Source organism: Toxorhynchites rutilus, chromosome 3 (assembly GCF_029784135.1).
Source record: "Toxorhynchites rutilus septentrionalis strain SRP chromosome 3, ASM2978413v1, whole genome shotgun sequence".
In the NCBI taxonomy this organism is placed as follows: Eukaryota; Metazoa; Arthropoda; class Insecta; order Diptera; family Culicidae; genus Toxorhynchites; species Toxorhynchites rutilus.
The window spans coordinates 12,409,227-12,426,993 of NC_073746.1; the positions used below are offsets into that span (position 1 = coordinate 12,409,227).

The 17,767-nt window shown below is 39.9% G+C and overlaps 2 protein-coding genes across 2 annotated transcripts in view; one reads left to right on the top strand and one right to left on the bottom strand.

Annotated features, from left to right (window-relative positions):
- LOC129778873 (chaoptin) overlaps positions 1-17,767 on the top strand; it is a 510,710-nt gene that overhangs the window by 212,651 nt on the left and 280,292 nt on the right. Inside the window, exon 2 of the mRNA XM_055786025.1 lies at positions 14,652-14,962. Coding sequence (XP_055642000.1) covers positions 14,728-14,962 — 235 coding nt within the window. The 5' untranslated portion in view covers positions 14,652-14,727. The remainder of the gene's footprint in view (positions 1-14,651; positions 14,963-17,767) is intronic.
- Positions 2,715-10,314, bottom strand: LOC129772884 (uncharacterized). The gene is made up of 3 exons (XM_055776413.1): positions 10,300-10,314; positions 9,916-10,237; positions 2,715-2,794 (listed from the first exon to the last, which is right to left on the bottom strand). The coding sequence occupies exons 1-3, from the start codon at positions 10,312-10,314 to the stop codon at positions 2,715-2,717; spliced, it is 417 nt and encodes a 138-aa protein (XP_055632388.1).

Sequence of the window (17,767 nt, forward strand, 5' to 3'; positions counted from 1 at the left end):
TCCACGCTAATAATATTTTGTTTATACCGACTACCATTACCTATTATTCATAGAAATTCGGTATAGGGGAGAGGGAGGCAAGTTGGCGACGTTGAGCTTTGGCGAGCCTTGGGATTTTTTTCTTTTTTTTTAATGTTGATTCTGATTCTTATAGTCTGAAATGTTTTTTATCATATTATCTATTGGATGGGCAAAAAAAAACTAAAAAACTTGTCCACCAAAAAACTTTGCGCAAAAAGTGTGGAATTCGCCATCATGCCTCCACGTGGAGGCAATAAGTGTTGCAGTTTGCCAACTTGCCCCCAAGCGACTTTTTCAATAAAAAAAATTTAGTTGAAAAAAATACATTATTGAAACTCGCCGGAAACAAACAAATTATGTACAATAGAGAACCTTTATCATGTTTAAAATTATTTTTAAATTTTAACTTTCCTCATAAAGTGGATAATGAAATTTGAAAAAAGTCACAGGAGGGTTGTGTCCGAGACACGACCGCATAGTTGACGTAGGATTATCCGTTAGGCTATCTGTTGGTTTTGGATATGTTTGAAGAATTACATCGTTAAACTCTTTGATAATGATTTGGTGGCCTCTTGGGAAGGACTGTTTTGTTTGGTTGTTGGGTATTGTTTGTTCACTCCACCAGCGTCTACCGAGTGATGATGACAGACGGATGGTAAATAGTCGTTGGATGGTGCGTATCAGATGAAAGATACCGAGGTGGAACGAGATATGATAAAAACCGCGCTGTGCGATCCTAAACGAGATGCCTACTGTGTTATTTATGGAAGAAATAAAGAGAAAAAAAACTCACCAATGTAATATAAGATAATTACCAATACCAAACACAATTATCAATTTTTCTCATCAGTAAAAACATGTTTCTTTAATATAGAGAAAATATATTCAAATGGAAAAGGAAATTTTCTTTTATAATTTTTACTTTCTGAGTGTTTATTCAACTCAATGCGAATTTCAATTGGACTAACAACACCTATTACTATATGTAGAGCAATCTCTTTTTCTAATATTTCTTCACCTTTCCGATTTTTCTCACCGTATACATGACATATGTTATTTTCTTCAATATAAAAAATTGTTATGGAGTGCCGAAATCCATTGACGCAACAATTTCATCAATCCATCATGAAATGACTGAGTAATAAGCATTCGAAATTGGACAATTTACACGATGTGCTCGATTTTCAATTTTCAATTTGTACCCCAATATGTTCCCGAAAGACGAAATCCTACGTCAAAAAACTGAAAAAATAACAAAAACACGATTTTTCACATTTTTATTCTTCACTTTTTTTGTGATAACGTTTTCGGCAGAGTTACCGAATACAAAGTTTGGCCTTGTTATGATGCATCTTCAGTAAAAAGTAGGTGTCGCTACCTTCATTACAACGGGTCAAATTACCGATTCGTCATCTTGCCTCCCTCGCCAACTTGCCTCCCTCTCCCCTACATTCGTGAGAAAGTTCACTAGACATTAAAATTATTTTGGAAAAAATGTGAACATCGTTAAATAAAATATTTAGTATGATTCCTTGCTGTGGTGGCTGAGAGCAGACAAACGACCGCAAAGGGTTAATCTTTGGTTTACTTATTTAATAATAAAGATGGATATTTTTCCACGATATCGAAAGATATTGTATCCGTTATCCATACATGGAATAATCTCCGTTGGATAGCTTCGAGTAATCCAGTTCTAAAGACAAAGTATCCAAAAACAATATACAAGAATGCTAAAGAAACGTTTCAATCACTTGAAAATGATATCTGAAACACAAATGTTTCAATGTTTAGTGTTGTGATAACCAAATGAAACATCTAAAAGGTATCTCATTACCTACAGACGGAACGCAGATGTAAAGGACCAAATCACAAAATACACCCACATACACACTCATTCTCAAATAAGGTCGACCTCGTAATCCGTCCTGAAACCGTCGAAGACCGAGAGTCTATACTGCAAAAGTCATCCAAAGGTGAATGTTTCAGATCCAACCCGCACAGAGGGAGCATATAGTGCACGAGCTCAGTGCCATTCACCGGCACCGGATACAGTGGGAGGGAGCGAACGAGCGGATACGAGCGGAAACGAGCCGGGAACTCGCTCAAAAATTTATCATCTTACCTTAAATGATACTGCATCTTTTAGAGTTTGATATGAAATGAATTTTGAATTAATGAATACCCTAGATGCACGACTCGGATGCCCGGGCTTAATTTTGATTTATTATATGCTAATTTTGCATTCTCCGCCCCGGCACACTCTTGCGCATTGGCAGCTCGGCAGCGGTGGGGGTGGACTTTTGGGCGATGCTAAAATTTGCTATGCACAGTTTTCTTCCCCAGTGAAACTGCGCTCCTTCCCGTGCCAAACCCGTTTTCACCTGATTCGCTTGTGGTGGAGTGAAAACGAGGAGGAATAAAAGGATTTTCACTCAATTTTCAGATGTTTTTCTTTGTTGTGATGCAATGTTATTTTTGGTTCCGCAATAATTATGCGTGAGTCAACCCATTGATTGTTCTGGAACACTATTCTTGGAACAAATCAAGTCACCAGCTCCCAACCTTACAATGCAAAATACCATACAATCTTTATTTAGTGCTTCAGTGCTGATATTCCATGCTCGCCAGTGCATACCGAAAATAGAAAGCTGAACCAAATTATGGAATTCTGTTCAGTTCCGTGTTCCGACCGCTTAGCCATCCACCGGTGCACATTCCTCGGTAGCGAGCGAATGGTTATGAATTGTGGTTGCATGCCGATCCCCGAAGGATGCTGCCATTATAAAACTCTGGAGAAATTTGTATAAATTCGTAGAGCACTGGCGAAGAAGCACTTACAACAACGAAAAGTAAAAGATTGTTTCAATTTGCGATGCATATTCTTCGACCGCACCAACGAAGCGAGACGACTATTTTATGGGGGGATTTGAATGGGATTTTACCTTTTGTTGTTGAATCATTTTTCTCGAATGGCGTTACAGAAAAGTTTTTCTGATTGAAAACTGCAGAATGAAAACTTTTGATGTACAGTGTTCGGATGAAATCAAACATTCAGATTAATTCTTCTGACACATTCGCAATGTTGCAAAATTATCACGGTGATGACACCTGTCCTCATTTCAATAAGGTAGATAGATAGAACAAGTCACTCCTACTTTGTCATCAATAATTAAACGGGTTTATTTAGCTTGCCCTGTAATATATTTGTATGTTTGTATGTTTGTATGTTTGTATGTTTGTATGTTTGTATGTTTGTATGTTTGTATGTTTGTATGTTTGTATGTTTTTATGTTTGTAAGTTTGTATGTTTGTATGTTTGTCTGTAGCGCTAACTAACATTAATAGAAATTTGCCCCTTTTTGTTGACCGATTGATCTGAAATTTGGAACATACCTTTATCTCTATAGTCTTTATAAAACTGCGTATTTCATGATCTCGAATCTCGGATCACATATTTTCTCAAAACCTCATCGATATGGGTTTTCAAAAACCCCATCAATATGGGTATTAAATGAAAGGGCTTACTAGAGCACGGTTATTTATAAAAAAAACGCAAATCCAAGATGGCTTCCACTACAAAATGACGGAATAAATATTTTCTCAAAACCCGATTAGTATGGGTATCAAATGAAAGTGCTTGAATAGTAGATCATGAAAAATCTAAATCTAAGATGGCCGCAATCGCAATATAGCAAATTAGTTTATTAAACGGTTTTATTCAGCTTGAACTGTTTGTTTGTATGTCTGTCTGTCTGTAGGGTTGTCCCACATTAATAGAAATTTGACCAATAAGAAGTGATCGAATTTATAAAACACCTTTATCTCTGCTGTCATTTTAAATCTGCTTATCCCATGATCTTGATAAATCCAACTTGGCTACCGCTACAAAATAGCTGATTCCATATTATCTAAAAAAAAAAGTTGATTGAGGTATGTGTATCAAACGAACGAACTTGACTTGGAGAACGCACTTTGCATATTTGCAATCCACTCAATATCGGTATCAAACGAAATGAATTGACTAATAGAATACAATACAATTGTTTTATTGTAGAGAAATATACTAAAGAAACAGATAATACACTAAAACCAAGAAAATAAAATGAGTAAACGTTTCAAGTTAAACGGTTTCATTGTGATTAAACATAATAATGTACTAAAAGCTAGAAAATAATTATGCAAGTAGCAGTTAGCAGTCAGCAGTTATCACACCTAGGGCATTGACAAGCCTAATATAAAATCGTGGGGCACGTGGGATTTCAATTATCCGCATTTAATGGTTAATCATATGTCCCGCGATTTTATCATAGGCTCGTCAATGTCCTTGATTAATGAAGGAAGGGGTATGATTACTGCTATCTGCTACTTGCCTTATTATTTTCTAGATTTTAGTACATTATCTGTATTATTATTATTATTATTATGTTCAATCGCAAAGAAACCGATTATCTGAAAAAGTTTTTTTTTACTTATTTGTTTACAATCAAAGCACTGGGTGGGTTATATCTATACATAAGCGCAAGGTAGACGTGGGACTACCTTAGCTTAGCAATCATTTGTTTGTATTGATTTAATTTTTGATTGAATGAAACAATTTCCGAATTCAATTGAATTCAATATATTTGCTTTGTGAGTAAAAAGATTGTATAATGCCATGTGAGGTCAATTCATGCATTCGGATAGATTGTGTTCTTCGTTACAAGTAAATTTAATGACAGTTCTTTTACGTTTGGTATAATGACATCTTGGTTTTGAAGTCTGTGTTAGACAAACACATCTAGTCGGAACAAAAGTACCCCCGACTTGCATGAATTTGCAATGCCAATTTCCACACGCTCCATGCATTTGAAGTCTGTGTTAGGGAAACACATTTTAGTCGGAATAAAAATGCCCCCAACTTGCATGTATTTGCAATGCTAATTTCCACACACTCCATGGATTTGAAGTCTGTGTCAGGGAAACACATTCCAGTCGGAACAAAAATACCCCCGACTTTCATGTATTTGCAAAGCGGATTCCCCCAGGCACATTGATTTTAAAGTCCGTGTTAGGGAAACACTGCTCGGTTGAAACAAAAATACCCCCTACTTGCATGGATATTTGCTAAGCGGATTCCCACAGGTACATTGATTTTGAAGTCTGTGTTCGGGAAACCGTAAATCGGGCCAATCAAAACTAGGCAGTTAGGGCGTTTAGATAACGCTTGACATTTCACAGTTATTCAATTGTTTATCTAATGAAAAATAACGTTTTATTAATTGCGATAGAAACGTGAAAATATTCCGTATCAATTGATGCAAACATCTTTCCGATCCAGTAAGAAATATTCGAGTTATTAGCATTTGGAATCTTTCATTTTTTACTGCATGTTCTGTGTTTAGGTTTTCATATCCCTCCACCCCCCCCCCCCACCCCCCCCCCCCCCCCCCTATATACTTCGGTTAGACGTAGTCCCACGTCAAAAACCCACGTTGAGCTGTATATTTTGTGATGAAGAGATGGTCCAAATCACCCCGTATGTCCAACTCACCCTGACTTACCCTACATAGCACGATCCGCAAGTCCAATGTTTTTGTCACTTTTTGGTTTCCCGTGTGAACGAAGTGGTAAGATCACTTCAATCGAAATATAAAATGACTACTAATGATGTTTGCTAATTATGGCACAAATATTATTGTAAAATACAAAAACAAATACAAAAACTGCAAATCCACTTTTTTATAGTTAATATATCGACGGTTTGCAGTGGTCCCCATGGCCTAGTGGTAAGCGTTGCGCTTTCCAAGATGGGGGCTTCGGGTTCGATTCCCGTTCGTGTCAGAAATTCTATCGTCATAGATCGTTTTTCTGGCTTGCACTGGTGAAGGGGAACTGTCTAGGGTGTGGTGGGATGAGCATTGGGCATTGCCAGTCCCCAAGAAAAGCCACAAAAACCCGGAAACAGCTCCTATAAGCGAATTGACGCCACTATAAGCGTTTTCGCCCAATCCTGGTGGTACTCGGGACGTAAAGCAGGAGTATCAAGACGGTCCTCCTGCGAGATAGTGGGGTTGGTCGCAGGCCTTGCAAGCCGCACCACTAAAACACCAAGCAACGAACGATACACAAGAAAAATTGTGAATCAGTCCATGTTGTAAAGACGTTAAGCCAAAATAAATAAATAATATCGAAGGTTTAATGTTTTATTTTCACATAATCAAAAACACTTCTGTTCAGTTGAACGTCCGAAAGAGGACTGTGTTTATTTATTGTGTTAACACGAAATCTGTTGAACCACACTCAAACATCGGATCTTACATTTGGAAATGATCAATTTGATCGAAAATGGGTTTCCCCATGAATGCAACTTATGGCACACTATAAATTAAAATCATTCAAATCACCTTTCCTCGTAAGTGTAGCCTACGATTCATAACATAAATATTTCAGATCACCGTTTCGGGTTAAACGCATTTGAAAAATATTCTATCTTAATTTATTCGAACACTTAATTACAATGAAAAGTTCAATTACAAAATTTAGCTTACTTCTTTATCTTCAAACGCCATCTAACTTAGTTTTTTTTCTTAATACGTGCAGTTTTTATTTAACTTGCTTTCACTTTCTTCTAAATTGCTTGCTGTTTCATTTTTTCGGAATGCATTTGGACGCAATCCATTTATGTTCGGGCATAAAACCATAATGCAAATCCTCCTCCTACGTGTCATCGATGCTTCCTTTCTTGCCTCTGGTATATCGTGCTTCGTTTTGGGATGTATAAGGATCGAGAGAAAGTCCAACATTTTGCCGACTTTAACTTCTCCCCTTCTGGGATGGGGATGTATTTTTTTTAATAAACACAGCCTCAATATCCATCTATCAAAATTAGTTAGCTTATGATTTTTATACAAAACCTTGTCTCCTAGAGTCAAGGAATCAAGATAATCTATCGATGGACTGTTTGGACTAACTTGCTATTAAATTTCTCTATAATTTGATATATTTGTGCTCCGTTTTCTTTCATTTTTAGTTGTGTTTATTAAATCTAGCAAAGTTTTTGGCTTATAATTCAAAACTTTATCAAATGGGTAATCATTCCCAGAAGTCAAACAGGTATTACGATAATTGAACAGGAAATAATCAATTCTGTCATTGAATACTAATTTTTGCACACCGTTCTGAATTATATTTTGGACGCAGAAGACAGGTCTCAACTTTATGCACAGGTATTATTTGGTTGATATTTTTTATAAATTCGTTCAATATGCTTTTAAGCTTCCTACTTTGGTACCTATTTAATTGAAAACATAAAAAAATCATCGAATGAAATGCTTTTCAAATGAAGAGAATATGAATCAAACTTCGGACACCATTTATAAAAAAGTCAAATTTCGGACAGATTGAATTCAAACTTCGGACACTTTATTTTGTATTTTTTTGAACGAAAATTACATCACCGTTCTGAATCATATTTCGGACAGCTTCATATTTCGGACAGCTTCATATTTCGGACACTTTTTATAAATAACTTGAAATGCTTAATTCCTTGATAATACAGGGTTTTCCATTTCGGGCTTCCGAAAGTATACAGCCCTGCGCTGACAACCGTTTGACATAGCTGTCAACCAAAGCGTCATATCGTTAGTTGAATGTCTGCCATTTTACAATATGGATCGTTTTAGCATCGCACAACGTGTTAATTTTGTTAAATTATACTATAAAAATGATGAAAAACCGGCAAATGTTTTTTGAGCATTACGGACGGATTTTGGTCGTCATGGACGGCATACAGAGCACACAATCGCTAATGTAGTGCGTAAATTCGAACAAACTGGATCCGTAGCGGATATTGTGAAACCTGTGCATCATCGTAATGTGCGTTCGGCCGAAAATATTGCTGCTGTTGCTGCCAGTGTGGAGGGTGACCCGAATGTTTCGATTCCACGGCGTGCTCAGCAATTGGGCTTGTCAAACACATCATTGTGGCGAATTTTGCATTTGGACTTGCACCTACATCCAAATAAAGTCCAACTGGTACAAAAATTAGAGCGTGGTGACCATGGAATGCGTCGGGCATACGTGAACGAACAACAGCAGCAAAATGCTGAATTTTCGCATCAAATTTTCTTCAGCGATGAGAGGCACATTTCGAGCTCGGTGGCTATGTGAACACCCAAAATTTCCATATGTGGGGCTCAGAAAATCCACACGTGATTGTTGAGAGGCCATTGCATCTGCCAAAAGTCACTGTTTGGTGCGCATTATGGTCTGGTGGAGTCATCGGGCCTTATTTATTTGAAAATGAGGACGGCGAGACGGTAACTGTGAATGGTGAGCGCTATGGTCGCATGTTAACCGATTTTTTTGCCACAAATTGAAGATACGGATGACATGTGGTTTCAGCAGGACGGCGCCACGTGCTACACAACACGACCGAACATGGCCATATTGCGAACGAAATTTGAGGGACGCATAATTTCGCGTTTTGGTGATGCCAATTGGCCGTCCAGATCATGCGATTTGAACCCGCTAGACTTTTTTTTGTGGGGTTATGCGAAAGACCATGTCTATGCCAACTCTCCGCAAACTCTTGAACATTTGAAAGACAACATTCGTGAAGTTATGACCGAGATACCGCCTCATATGTGCCGAAAAGTCATCGAAAATTACCTGTTCCGGATCAAGGTGTGCGAGGAAGCCCTAGGTGGACATTTGAATGATGTTGTATTTCACACATAATGACATAAACCAAACTTTAATTTGAAATAAAAGTTTCATCGAAATTCGAATTCTGAGTGTGTTTTATTTAAATTTACTTTCGGAATTAAAAGTTGAAAAACCCTGTATAACTGAATGGGTTACTCTAAAGAATCAATCGTGATAATAATGTCATAGTTATATCATTATGACATTGAGCATTTCAAATTATTTATAAAGAGTGTCCGAAATATGAAGCTGTCCGAGATATGATTCAGAACGGTACACTTGATATATTTTATAGTGAACTGCGACACACTTATCAAGCAATCACAGGAACCTGATAACGATGATGAGAACTGATGAAACACGAGAGAAATTTATATATTTATGAAGAGGTAAATTCTACGTGCTCATGCGAAGCAAATGTCAAACACAAACGATAATGAGTGGATTTTGGATTTTCCATCTTGGATTTGAATTTTTTTGATCTACTACGTTCTAATAGCACTTTCATTTGATACCCATATTGAAGGGGTATTGAAAAAAAAAATTCACGGTGATCGGTCATCGGATCGGTGATCGGATGTGATTTTTTTTTGTAAATAACTTTGTTCTACTAGTCAAGCTCTTTTATTTGGTACTCATATTGATGAGGTTTTTTTTAAAAAATATATAAGGCGCCATTTTGTGGTGGCATCCATTTTGAATTTGAATTTTTTTATAAATAAATGTGGTCTACTAATCAAGACCTTTTATTTGATAGCCATATTGAAGTGGTTATGAGAAAATATATGATCCGCATTTTGAATTTGCATTTTTCAAAAATAACTGTATTCTACTAGTAATGCCCTTTCATTTGATACCCATGTTGATATGATTTTGAAAAAAGTCACAGGAGGGTTGTGTCCGAGACACGACCGCATAGTTGACGTAAGATTCCGCTAGACTATCTGTTGATTTTGGATATGTTTGACGTATTACATCGTTAAACTCTTTGATAATGATTTGGTGGCCCTGGTAAGGACCGTTTTGTTTGGTTGTTGGGTATTGTGTGTTCGCTCCAACAGCATTTATCAAGTGATGATGACAGAATGATGGTAACCAGTAGTTGGATGGTGCGTATCAGATAAAAGATACCGAGGTGGAACGATATATGATGAAAACCGGTGATTTCAGCCACGCGGTTGGCAACAAACGTCTTCCATCTCGACGCACCGCCATAAATCCATGCTAGTGCCACTGTGGAGTCCGAATAAGCTCGTATTTCGATGAAAGGGGTTGAGATTGCCGTGATAACGCTCGCCATCAGGCGGGCCAAAATCACCGCCGCACACAGTTCCAGGCGAGGTAACGTGGTCCGTCCATTTCCGATAGGCGCCAATTTAGATTTCGCGCACAGCAGATGTGATGATGTGTTTCCTCCTTCGACAGCAGCTCGAATGTAGACGCACGCACCCATGGCTCGCTCTGACGCATCACTGAAGCCGTGCAGATAGATTCTGGTCGGTTGTTGAACGCCGATCACTCGTCGAGGTACCTGTAAGTAATTGAGATCGGAAAGGCTTTGCTCAAATGAAAACCAATTTTGAACAAACTCACCGGGGAGAGTTTCATCCCAGTCCACCCTCAGTTCCCACAACTGCTGCAGGATCAGCTTCGCTCTGACGATGATTGGGGCCAGCAGCCAAGAGGGTCGAATATGCAGGCGATTTGCGAGAGCAAAATCCGCTTTGTAGGCTAAAGGATCTTGTTCGGTGTGTTGGAGAACTGGAACTCGTCGCTGCGTGGCTGCCAGTGGATGCCGAGGGCCTTGATGGTGCGGGACTCGTTGATCTCGATGGATGATTTCACCTCTCTGTCTTTCGCCGGAATGTCATTTAGAATAGCTGTACTGTTCGATGCCCACATCCGTAGATGAAAGCCACCGGATGCATACATTGTTGTTAATTGTTGACGTAGTAGGATTGCTTCCTCTTCGGATTCAGCGCCCGTTAAGATGTCGTCCACATACGTGTTTTTCTCCGCTTTTCCTACTGCTACTGGATACTGCCTACGATGCACGTCTAATAGCTGCTGCACACATTTAGTCGCCAGATATGAAGCACTTTTCGTCCCGTAGGTGACGGTGTTTAGGCGATATTCTTTTACTACATCGTCGCTAGACCATCGCCAAAGGAACCGCGGGAAATCACGATCCGCTTCGTGGATTTGGATCATGCGATACATTTGACGGGAATCGGAATCGGAGAACAATGTCGACTATTGAGTCTTGCAGAACGGGACCACACATCAGCATATCAAACACGACGCGACATTTCGTGGTGGAGCTATTCTCCTTAACCACACAGTGATGGGGAAGGTATACGGCAACTCTCGGAGATGCTTCTTCGGCAAGTGTCATGTGACCAAGTTCACAATTTTCCGAAGAAAGGCATGGTACTCCTGTTTCAGGTGCGGGTTTCTTTGCAATTTTTTCTCGATTTGAAACAAACGCTTTTCAGCTGTTTGTCTGGAGTCTCCAAGTTGACTCGGGGGATGAAGGAACGGCAAGCGAACAATAAATTTTCCAGTGTCGTCACGTTTGGTTTTTGTGAAAGTGATCTTCACACAATTTTTCCTCCTCGCTGAAGTGGGGCGTAGATGTGCAGCATTCCTCTAACTCCCAAAATCTACGCAACTGATGATTGAGGTTATCGTCAGAGGTGGTCAACAAACACGTCGAAGACTTCGTGTATGGTGAGATGGTGGGTTTACGATAGCGACCAGCAACCACCCAACCTAGCTTGGTGTTCTGCAAGGTTGGTAGATCGCCATCAGGACTCAGGATGATCTTTCCAGGCTCAAGCAACTGGAAGAATAATTCAATGCCGAGGAGCACGCTGATTTTACCTGGACGGTGCAACACTGGGTCGGCTAGGTTGATTGAATGCGGCATGGGCCAACCGTCAATGTTCGCTGGTTTAACAGGAAGCGTTTTAGTGATTGTTTCTAACACCATACACGGAACTGTGGTGCGATAGTCCGTGCATCGGGATGTTATGACGATTGGCGTTTCTGATCCGTCAGTGGCATGGCTGTATCATTGTGAACAATGGTTGACGTGTTCGCTCCAGAGGCCATTCTGTCCGCCATCATATTCAGCAGCTCGGCATGTTGCTGTGAGAGTTGGCTGATTATGGCACTAGGCGACGACGATCGATCTCCCACGTTGTTATCGTGATTTCTCAACTCTTTTAGCACTTTTGATAACCGATTTTTCAACGCGATATAAACCTTTTCTACACGGCATTGATGCTGCACAGCATCATCGTACAATTCGTCGTTATCACTCACGTCCAAAATTCTTTTGTGCACTGAACAATAGGCACTCCAAATATCACCGAGAACGTCGAATTCTGTTTCTATCTCGATTTCTTCAGCCGTTTCTGGCCCTAATTTTGCCACCATATCGGACACACGCTTGAGTCGTGGATCAAGTGATTTTCTCTCACGGATAAGCTTTTCCATCATCGAACAGATCACTCACTGTTTCGCGGATTGGAAACGATTGCGGGCGAAAATGCCAAAACACGCGATAGCGATGGATAAAAACTGCGCGGTTCACGACGGATATTCCCGCGATCCGGTTCGAAGGACCAATTTATGTGTTCTCGAAGGATAAAAAAAGCGCGAAAAGCGACCGATCGGACGGAAAGAAAAAGACACGTGCCGTGTAACTATTGGAATTCAACTGTTTCATTCGCTTATCAGCTCTTATATAATTATCAAATTAAACAATGAAGTTGTAAGAATGTATTCAGCATTGTTATCATGCACTATTGTGCTATAATGATAGCAACACAATAGTTGCCACGGATAGTGAGGGTTCACATCCTTATTTTCCGTCACAACATCTCTGTTGGAGAATACATTTCGATAGGAACAAAACTTTCATGTATTTTCAATGCCGATTACCCCCAGACAGCTTGGTTTTAATGTCTCTGTTAGAGGCCCGCAAAAATTTTATCAATCCATCATGAAATGACTGAGCAATAAGCATTTGAAATTGGACAATTTTCACGATGTGCTCGATTTTAGATTTTCAATTTGTACCCCAATATGTTCCCGAAAGACGTAATCCTACGTCAAAAAATTTTAAATGGCACTATTTTGTGGTGCCGGGCATTTTGGATTTGCATTTTTTATAAACAACTGTATTCTACTAGTCAAGCCCTTTCATTTGATACCCATATTGTTGGGGGTTTTGGAAAAACCGATATCGATGAGGTTTTGAGAAAATATGTCATTCGCCATTTTGGATTTTCACTATCGTGGAATACGCAGTTTTAGAATGACTGCAAAGATAAAGCTGTGTTCCAAATTTCAAATCAATCGGTCAACAAGAAGGGGGTCAAATTTGTATTCATGTGAGACAGCGCTACAGACAAAGTTACAAAGTTACAAAGCTTCAAAACTACAAACGTAAGTACAAACGGGTGAAGGTAAATAAAACCGTTTCAAAACCGAACAGATTCTGAATCAGTAAAGACGCGGCTATCGCATGAACCTCGGAAAAGTAAAAAATATCTTATTTAACAAAACGGCGGCCGTTTGAAAAACAAAATGCGATTTAAAAGGTTTTTTCTTACGTTTCCCGATTTTTTAAAAATATTGAAATATTGAAAATTTCACTTTTCAGAGGTTCATGCGATAGAGAGATGCATACAGATTGTATTTATATGAATTGGACATGAATCGGTTCAGTAGAACTTGAGATGAGTGGCCAAAAAATCAAAACTTGAGGTGCTTTGAGGCACCCCTAAATCATATACGATTGAGCTGAAACTTTGCACAAGTCATATTTTTGGACCAATAAACAAAATGTGCATGGTCGGTTTTTGAAATTCTTTGATGCTTAATTAGTTAAAATCGACACATCCGGAAAATTTGGATAGATTTTGAGAGGGTGCTGCAAGCCCATTAGATTATTTGGCGCGCAATCAGTCTCTATTATTTTCGAAGGATTCAAATCGCTGAAAATTCGCTAGAACGAATCAACGTGTAACATCGCTACTGTAACGTGCGCCGGTACTGAATTTCTGAAGTCACCGAAAATATGAATAAAAATGTAGGCATATCGACAGACACTGGTACAGCTAATCTTTACCATATGTTGAAGAACACGAGCGAATGTCACAGATGCGCCACTTTACGAGAACATAAGACCTTTCCCATAAACAATCACTTTTTTATGCGTTTCAAAAAATATCACACTCTCTCACTATTGCGAGCAACGAATCGAGCAAAAGACTAAAAGTCCGATGAAAATGGCACACAAAAAGCTCGCTCGTACTTGCAAAAAGATTAAACACATGTATTCGCTGTAATCCACTTCCCTCCGCGCGTTGCTCCCTTTCTGGCGGTGGTGATATGGAAAAGTCAGCCACACATCCACAGAAAAAAAAACCACACAAATCCTTACAATAGATTTCTTCTCTTAGCTTCCTACGAAATTTATCACATAAAGTGCCCCTCACTTGTGAGCCTTTTGTCGGAGGAAACTATTATACGTGCGGAGCAAAAATGAATCCGGCCACAGGGGGGGTGGCCCGGATGAAATGGTGGGGAGGGACCCGCCATGAGGGCGGTTTACGGAAGTTTCCTCGGGATGTGAAATATCACTTCAATATATCATGCAACAATTGTCGCTACATCCATTTCTTGTTCCGTAAGATGATATCTAGTCGTTTCTGGAGCTGAATTTTTCATCTCTGTGCTTCGTCCCCCACCTCGTGCTGGCTATCCGGTGGAGACGAGAATTTGACGGATGGGTTGAAATTTTTCACATCAAAAAGTGTGCTTCAAGATCTCGGGGTTTTTTTTCGAACAATTTTTTCCTTTAATTTCAGCTCCTTTTTATCTCCCAAGACTAATGTCATTCGATCTTGTCTTTTCTTTCCAATTAATTTCAGATCATTCCCAGTGGTGAGAGTGCGAGTGTGTGTGTGTGGGTGCGCGAGGGTGAGTGGATAAACCAGGTGAGCCACAATGAATCCGAGGGGGTGGTGTGCGTATCTGGTCCACTCGGTGATGCTGCTCTGTGTGATACGAACACGTCCCGGTACCGATGGGTGGAAGCTGGACAATCGAAACATTTTATACACCAATCAGGATATCTCGTACGAGTGCCCCATCAACACGATGTGCCGATGTGCCAGTTTGCCGAACGAGACGGCACTGCTGGAGATTAACTGCAACGAGGTGTCACTGTACAAATTTCCAGGTGAGTGACGCATTGTAAGTTTCTCTAAATACAGCTTACGCTAATGATGTTTCGAGACGGGGTGAAGGATTGGCGCTGACTTCAGTCACTTACCCCCATTGAAGGTGACTTTCTCGGAACGACTCGTAAGTGGCGTTTTATGTTCTCGTGCTCCCAAACTGCCTCGGAAGAGGTTACTGTCACGTTTTTATTTTCACATCAGTTCACGTCCCACCTTACGTCTGCTCTGTGCGCTGCACTCAACAGGATGGCCATTCGTCGTTGCCGAGGGCGCGAAAGTCGTATTTTATTTGTGATCCGACTGTGAATCAAAACAACAAAAGTAGAAGAAACTAAAGTAAAAACACAAGTAAAAATGTGCAAATCCGAGCTGCTTGTTTTGTCACTCGCTGCTGTCACGCTATCCGAAAGGCAACAAATAAAAAGAAAGAAAATAAAAACAATATAAGAAAAACTGGAGAAAACGGTTGGGAAAAGTTTGTGTCAACACTTGACACGCAAGGTAGGAGAACACCAGAGAAGATTTTTCGCTTGTTCGCTCGGAATGGATGCCAACTCGGGTGCAAGCACAGCCGGGAAGGTGAACTGTGACGGGCAAGACTAATGTTGTGGGTGTGGTGAAATCCGCAGCGCGTGGAACACGTGACACGGCTGGCAAGACGAATGAACGATCGATGCTCATTAATTTTGGATGTGTAAGTTAATTTTTCAAGTCGCGATAGCATGGCGAGAGATTATGATCTGCTATTGATAAGGAACGAACAAGAGCGCTTTACTTCCCATGCTTTGATTACATTCGATTTAATCCGTTTCTTTGGAAACAACACCGCCCCCCGTCGACTTCCCGCCGTTCGCAAATATTGTGATCAAGCCAAATAATGAAGCGGTTATTCCGGAAGCTTTGTTCGAAACTCCGAGCGCACGGAGAAGAGTACGATACGAAGGATTAAGGATAAAACTTTCCAATATTTCTTTCTTCTGTGAGCTCCTGAATCCATGCTGCCAACTGTTCTATTCGTGGAAGAGAACATTTGTTCATGCACAGAGAATAATCCCCCCGGTTCAATAGCGATAAATCTAAAATCAATTCTGGAATATTGGATGATAATGGAACAAGGATATAGTGTATTAAACAGGAGATTAACAACTATAGGAGTATGGAAAACATCGTTGATGTTACGTTCAACCAAGTTTAAACAACACCATCTCATGCGATGATTGGTAGTGGAATGATGATGATTTGTATATCCTCTTTTTCATCTTATGCCTACGACTATTTTGCATTTCCGAAACATTTCCAAAAAGTGAGCCAAATGAAGTTGATAGATGATTAGATATGGTGAACGAGTTTTTGCTCTTTTTGACTCGTTCCAAATTGGCGGACATACACTTTCGAATGAGTTCATAACCTCAATGTAATCCATAATCGAGATAAGCTGAAAATCCACGGCGATGTATCAAATAGTGTATCTCCAACATTTTTTGTATAATATTTTTAATTCATTCATCTCTCTTTTTAAAAGCATAATAGCGCTAAGAAACGTGCGAAAGTGATATCACGTTGTAATTATACAGGGTTTTCCAACTTTAAATTCCGAAAGTAAATTGAAATAAAACACACTTAGAATTCGAATTTCGATGAAACTTTTATTTCAAATTAAAGTTTGGTTTATGCCATTATGTGTGAAATACAACATCATTCAAATGTCCACCTAGGGCTTCCTCGCACACCTTGATCCGGAACAGGTAATTTTCGATGACTTTTCGGCACATATGGGGCGGTATCTCGGTCATAACTTCACGAATGTTGTCTTTCAAATGTTCAAGAGTTTGCGGAGAGTTGGCATAGACACGGTCTTTCGCATAACCCCACAAAAAAAAAAAGTCTAGCGGGTTCAAATCGCATGATCTTGACGGCCAATTGGCATCACCAAAACGCGAAATTATGCGTCCCTCAAATTTCGTTCGCAATATGGCCATGTTCGGTCGTGTTGTGTGGCACGTGGCGCCGTCCTGCTGAAACCACATGTCATCCGTATCCATATCTTCAATTTGTGGCAAAAACAAATCGGTTAACATGCGGCCATAGCGCTCACCATTCACAGTTACCGTCTCGCCGTCCTCATTTTCAAAGAAATACGGTCCGATGACTCCCCCAGACCATAATGCGCACCAAACAGTGACTTTTGGCGGATGCAATGGCCTCTCAACAATCACGTGTGGATTTTCTGAGCCATATACGGAAATTTTGGGTGTTCACATAGCCACCGAGCTCGAAATGTGCCTCATCGCTGAAGAAAATTTGATGCGAAAATTCAGTATTTTGCTGCTGTTGTTCGTTCACCCAATCGATCGTATGCCCGACGCATTCCATGGTCACCACGCTCTAATTTTTGTATCAGTTGGACTTTATATAGATGTAGGTGCAAGTCCAAATGCAAAATTCGCCACAATGATGTGTTTGACAAGCCCAATTGCTGAGCACGCCGTGGAATCGAAACATTCGGGTCATCCTCCACACTGGCAGCAACAGCAGCAATATTTTCGGCCGAACGCACATTACGATGATGCACAGGTTTCACAATATCCGCTACGGATCCAGTTTGTTCGAATTTACGCACTACATTAGCGATTGTGTGCTCTGTAGGCCGTCCATGACGACCAAAATCCGTCCGTAATGCTCGAAAAACATTTGCCGGTTTTTCATCATTTTTATAGTATAATCACGTTGTGCGATGCTAAAACGATCCATATTGTAAAATGGCAGACAGTCAACTAACGATATGACGCTTTGGTTGACAGCTA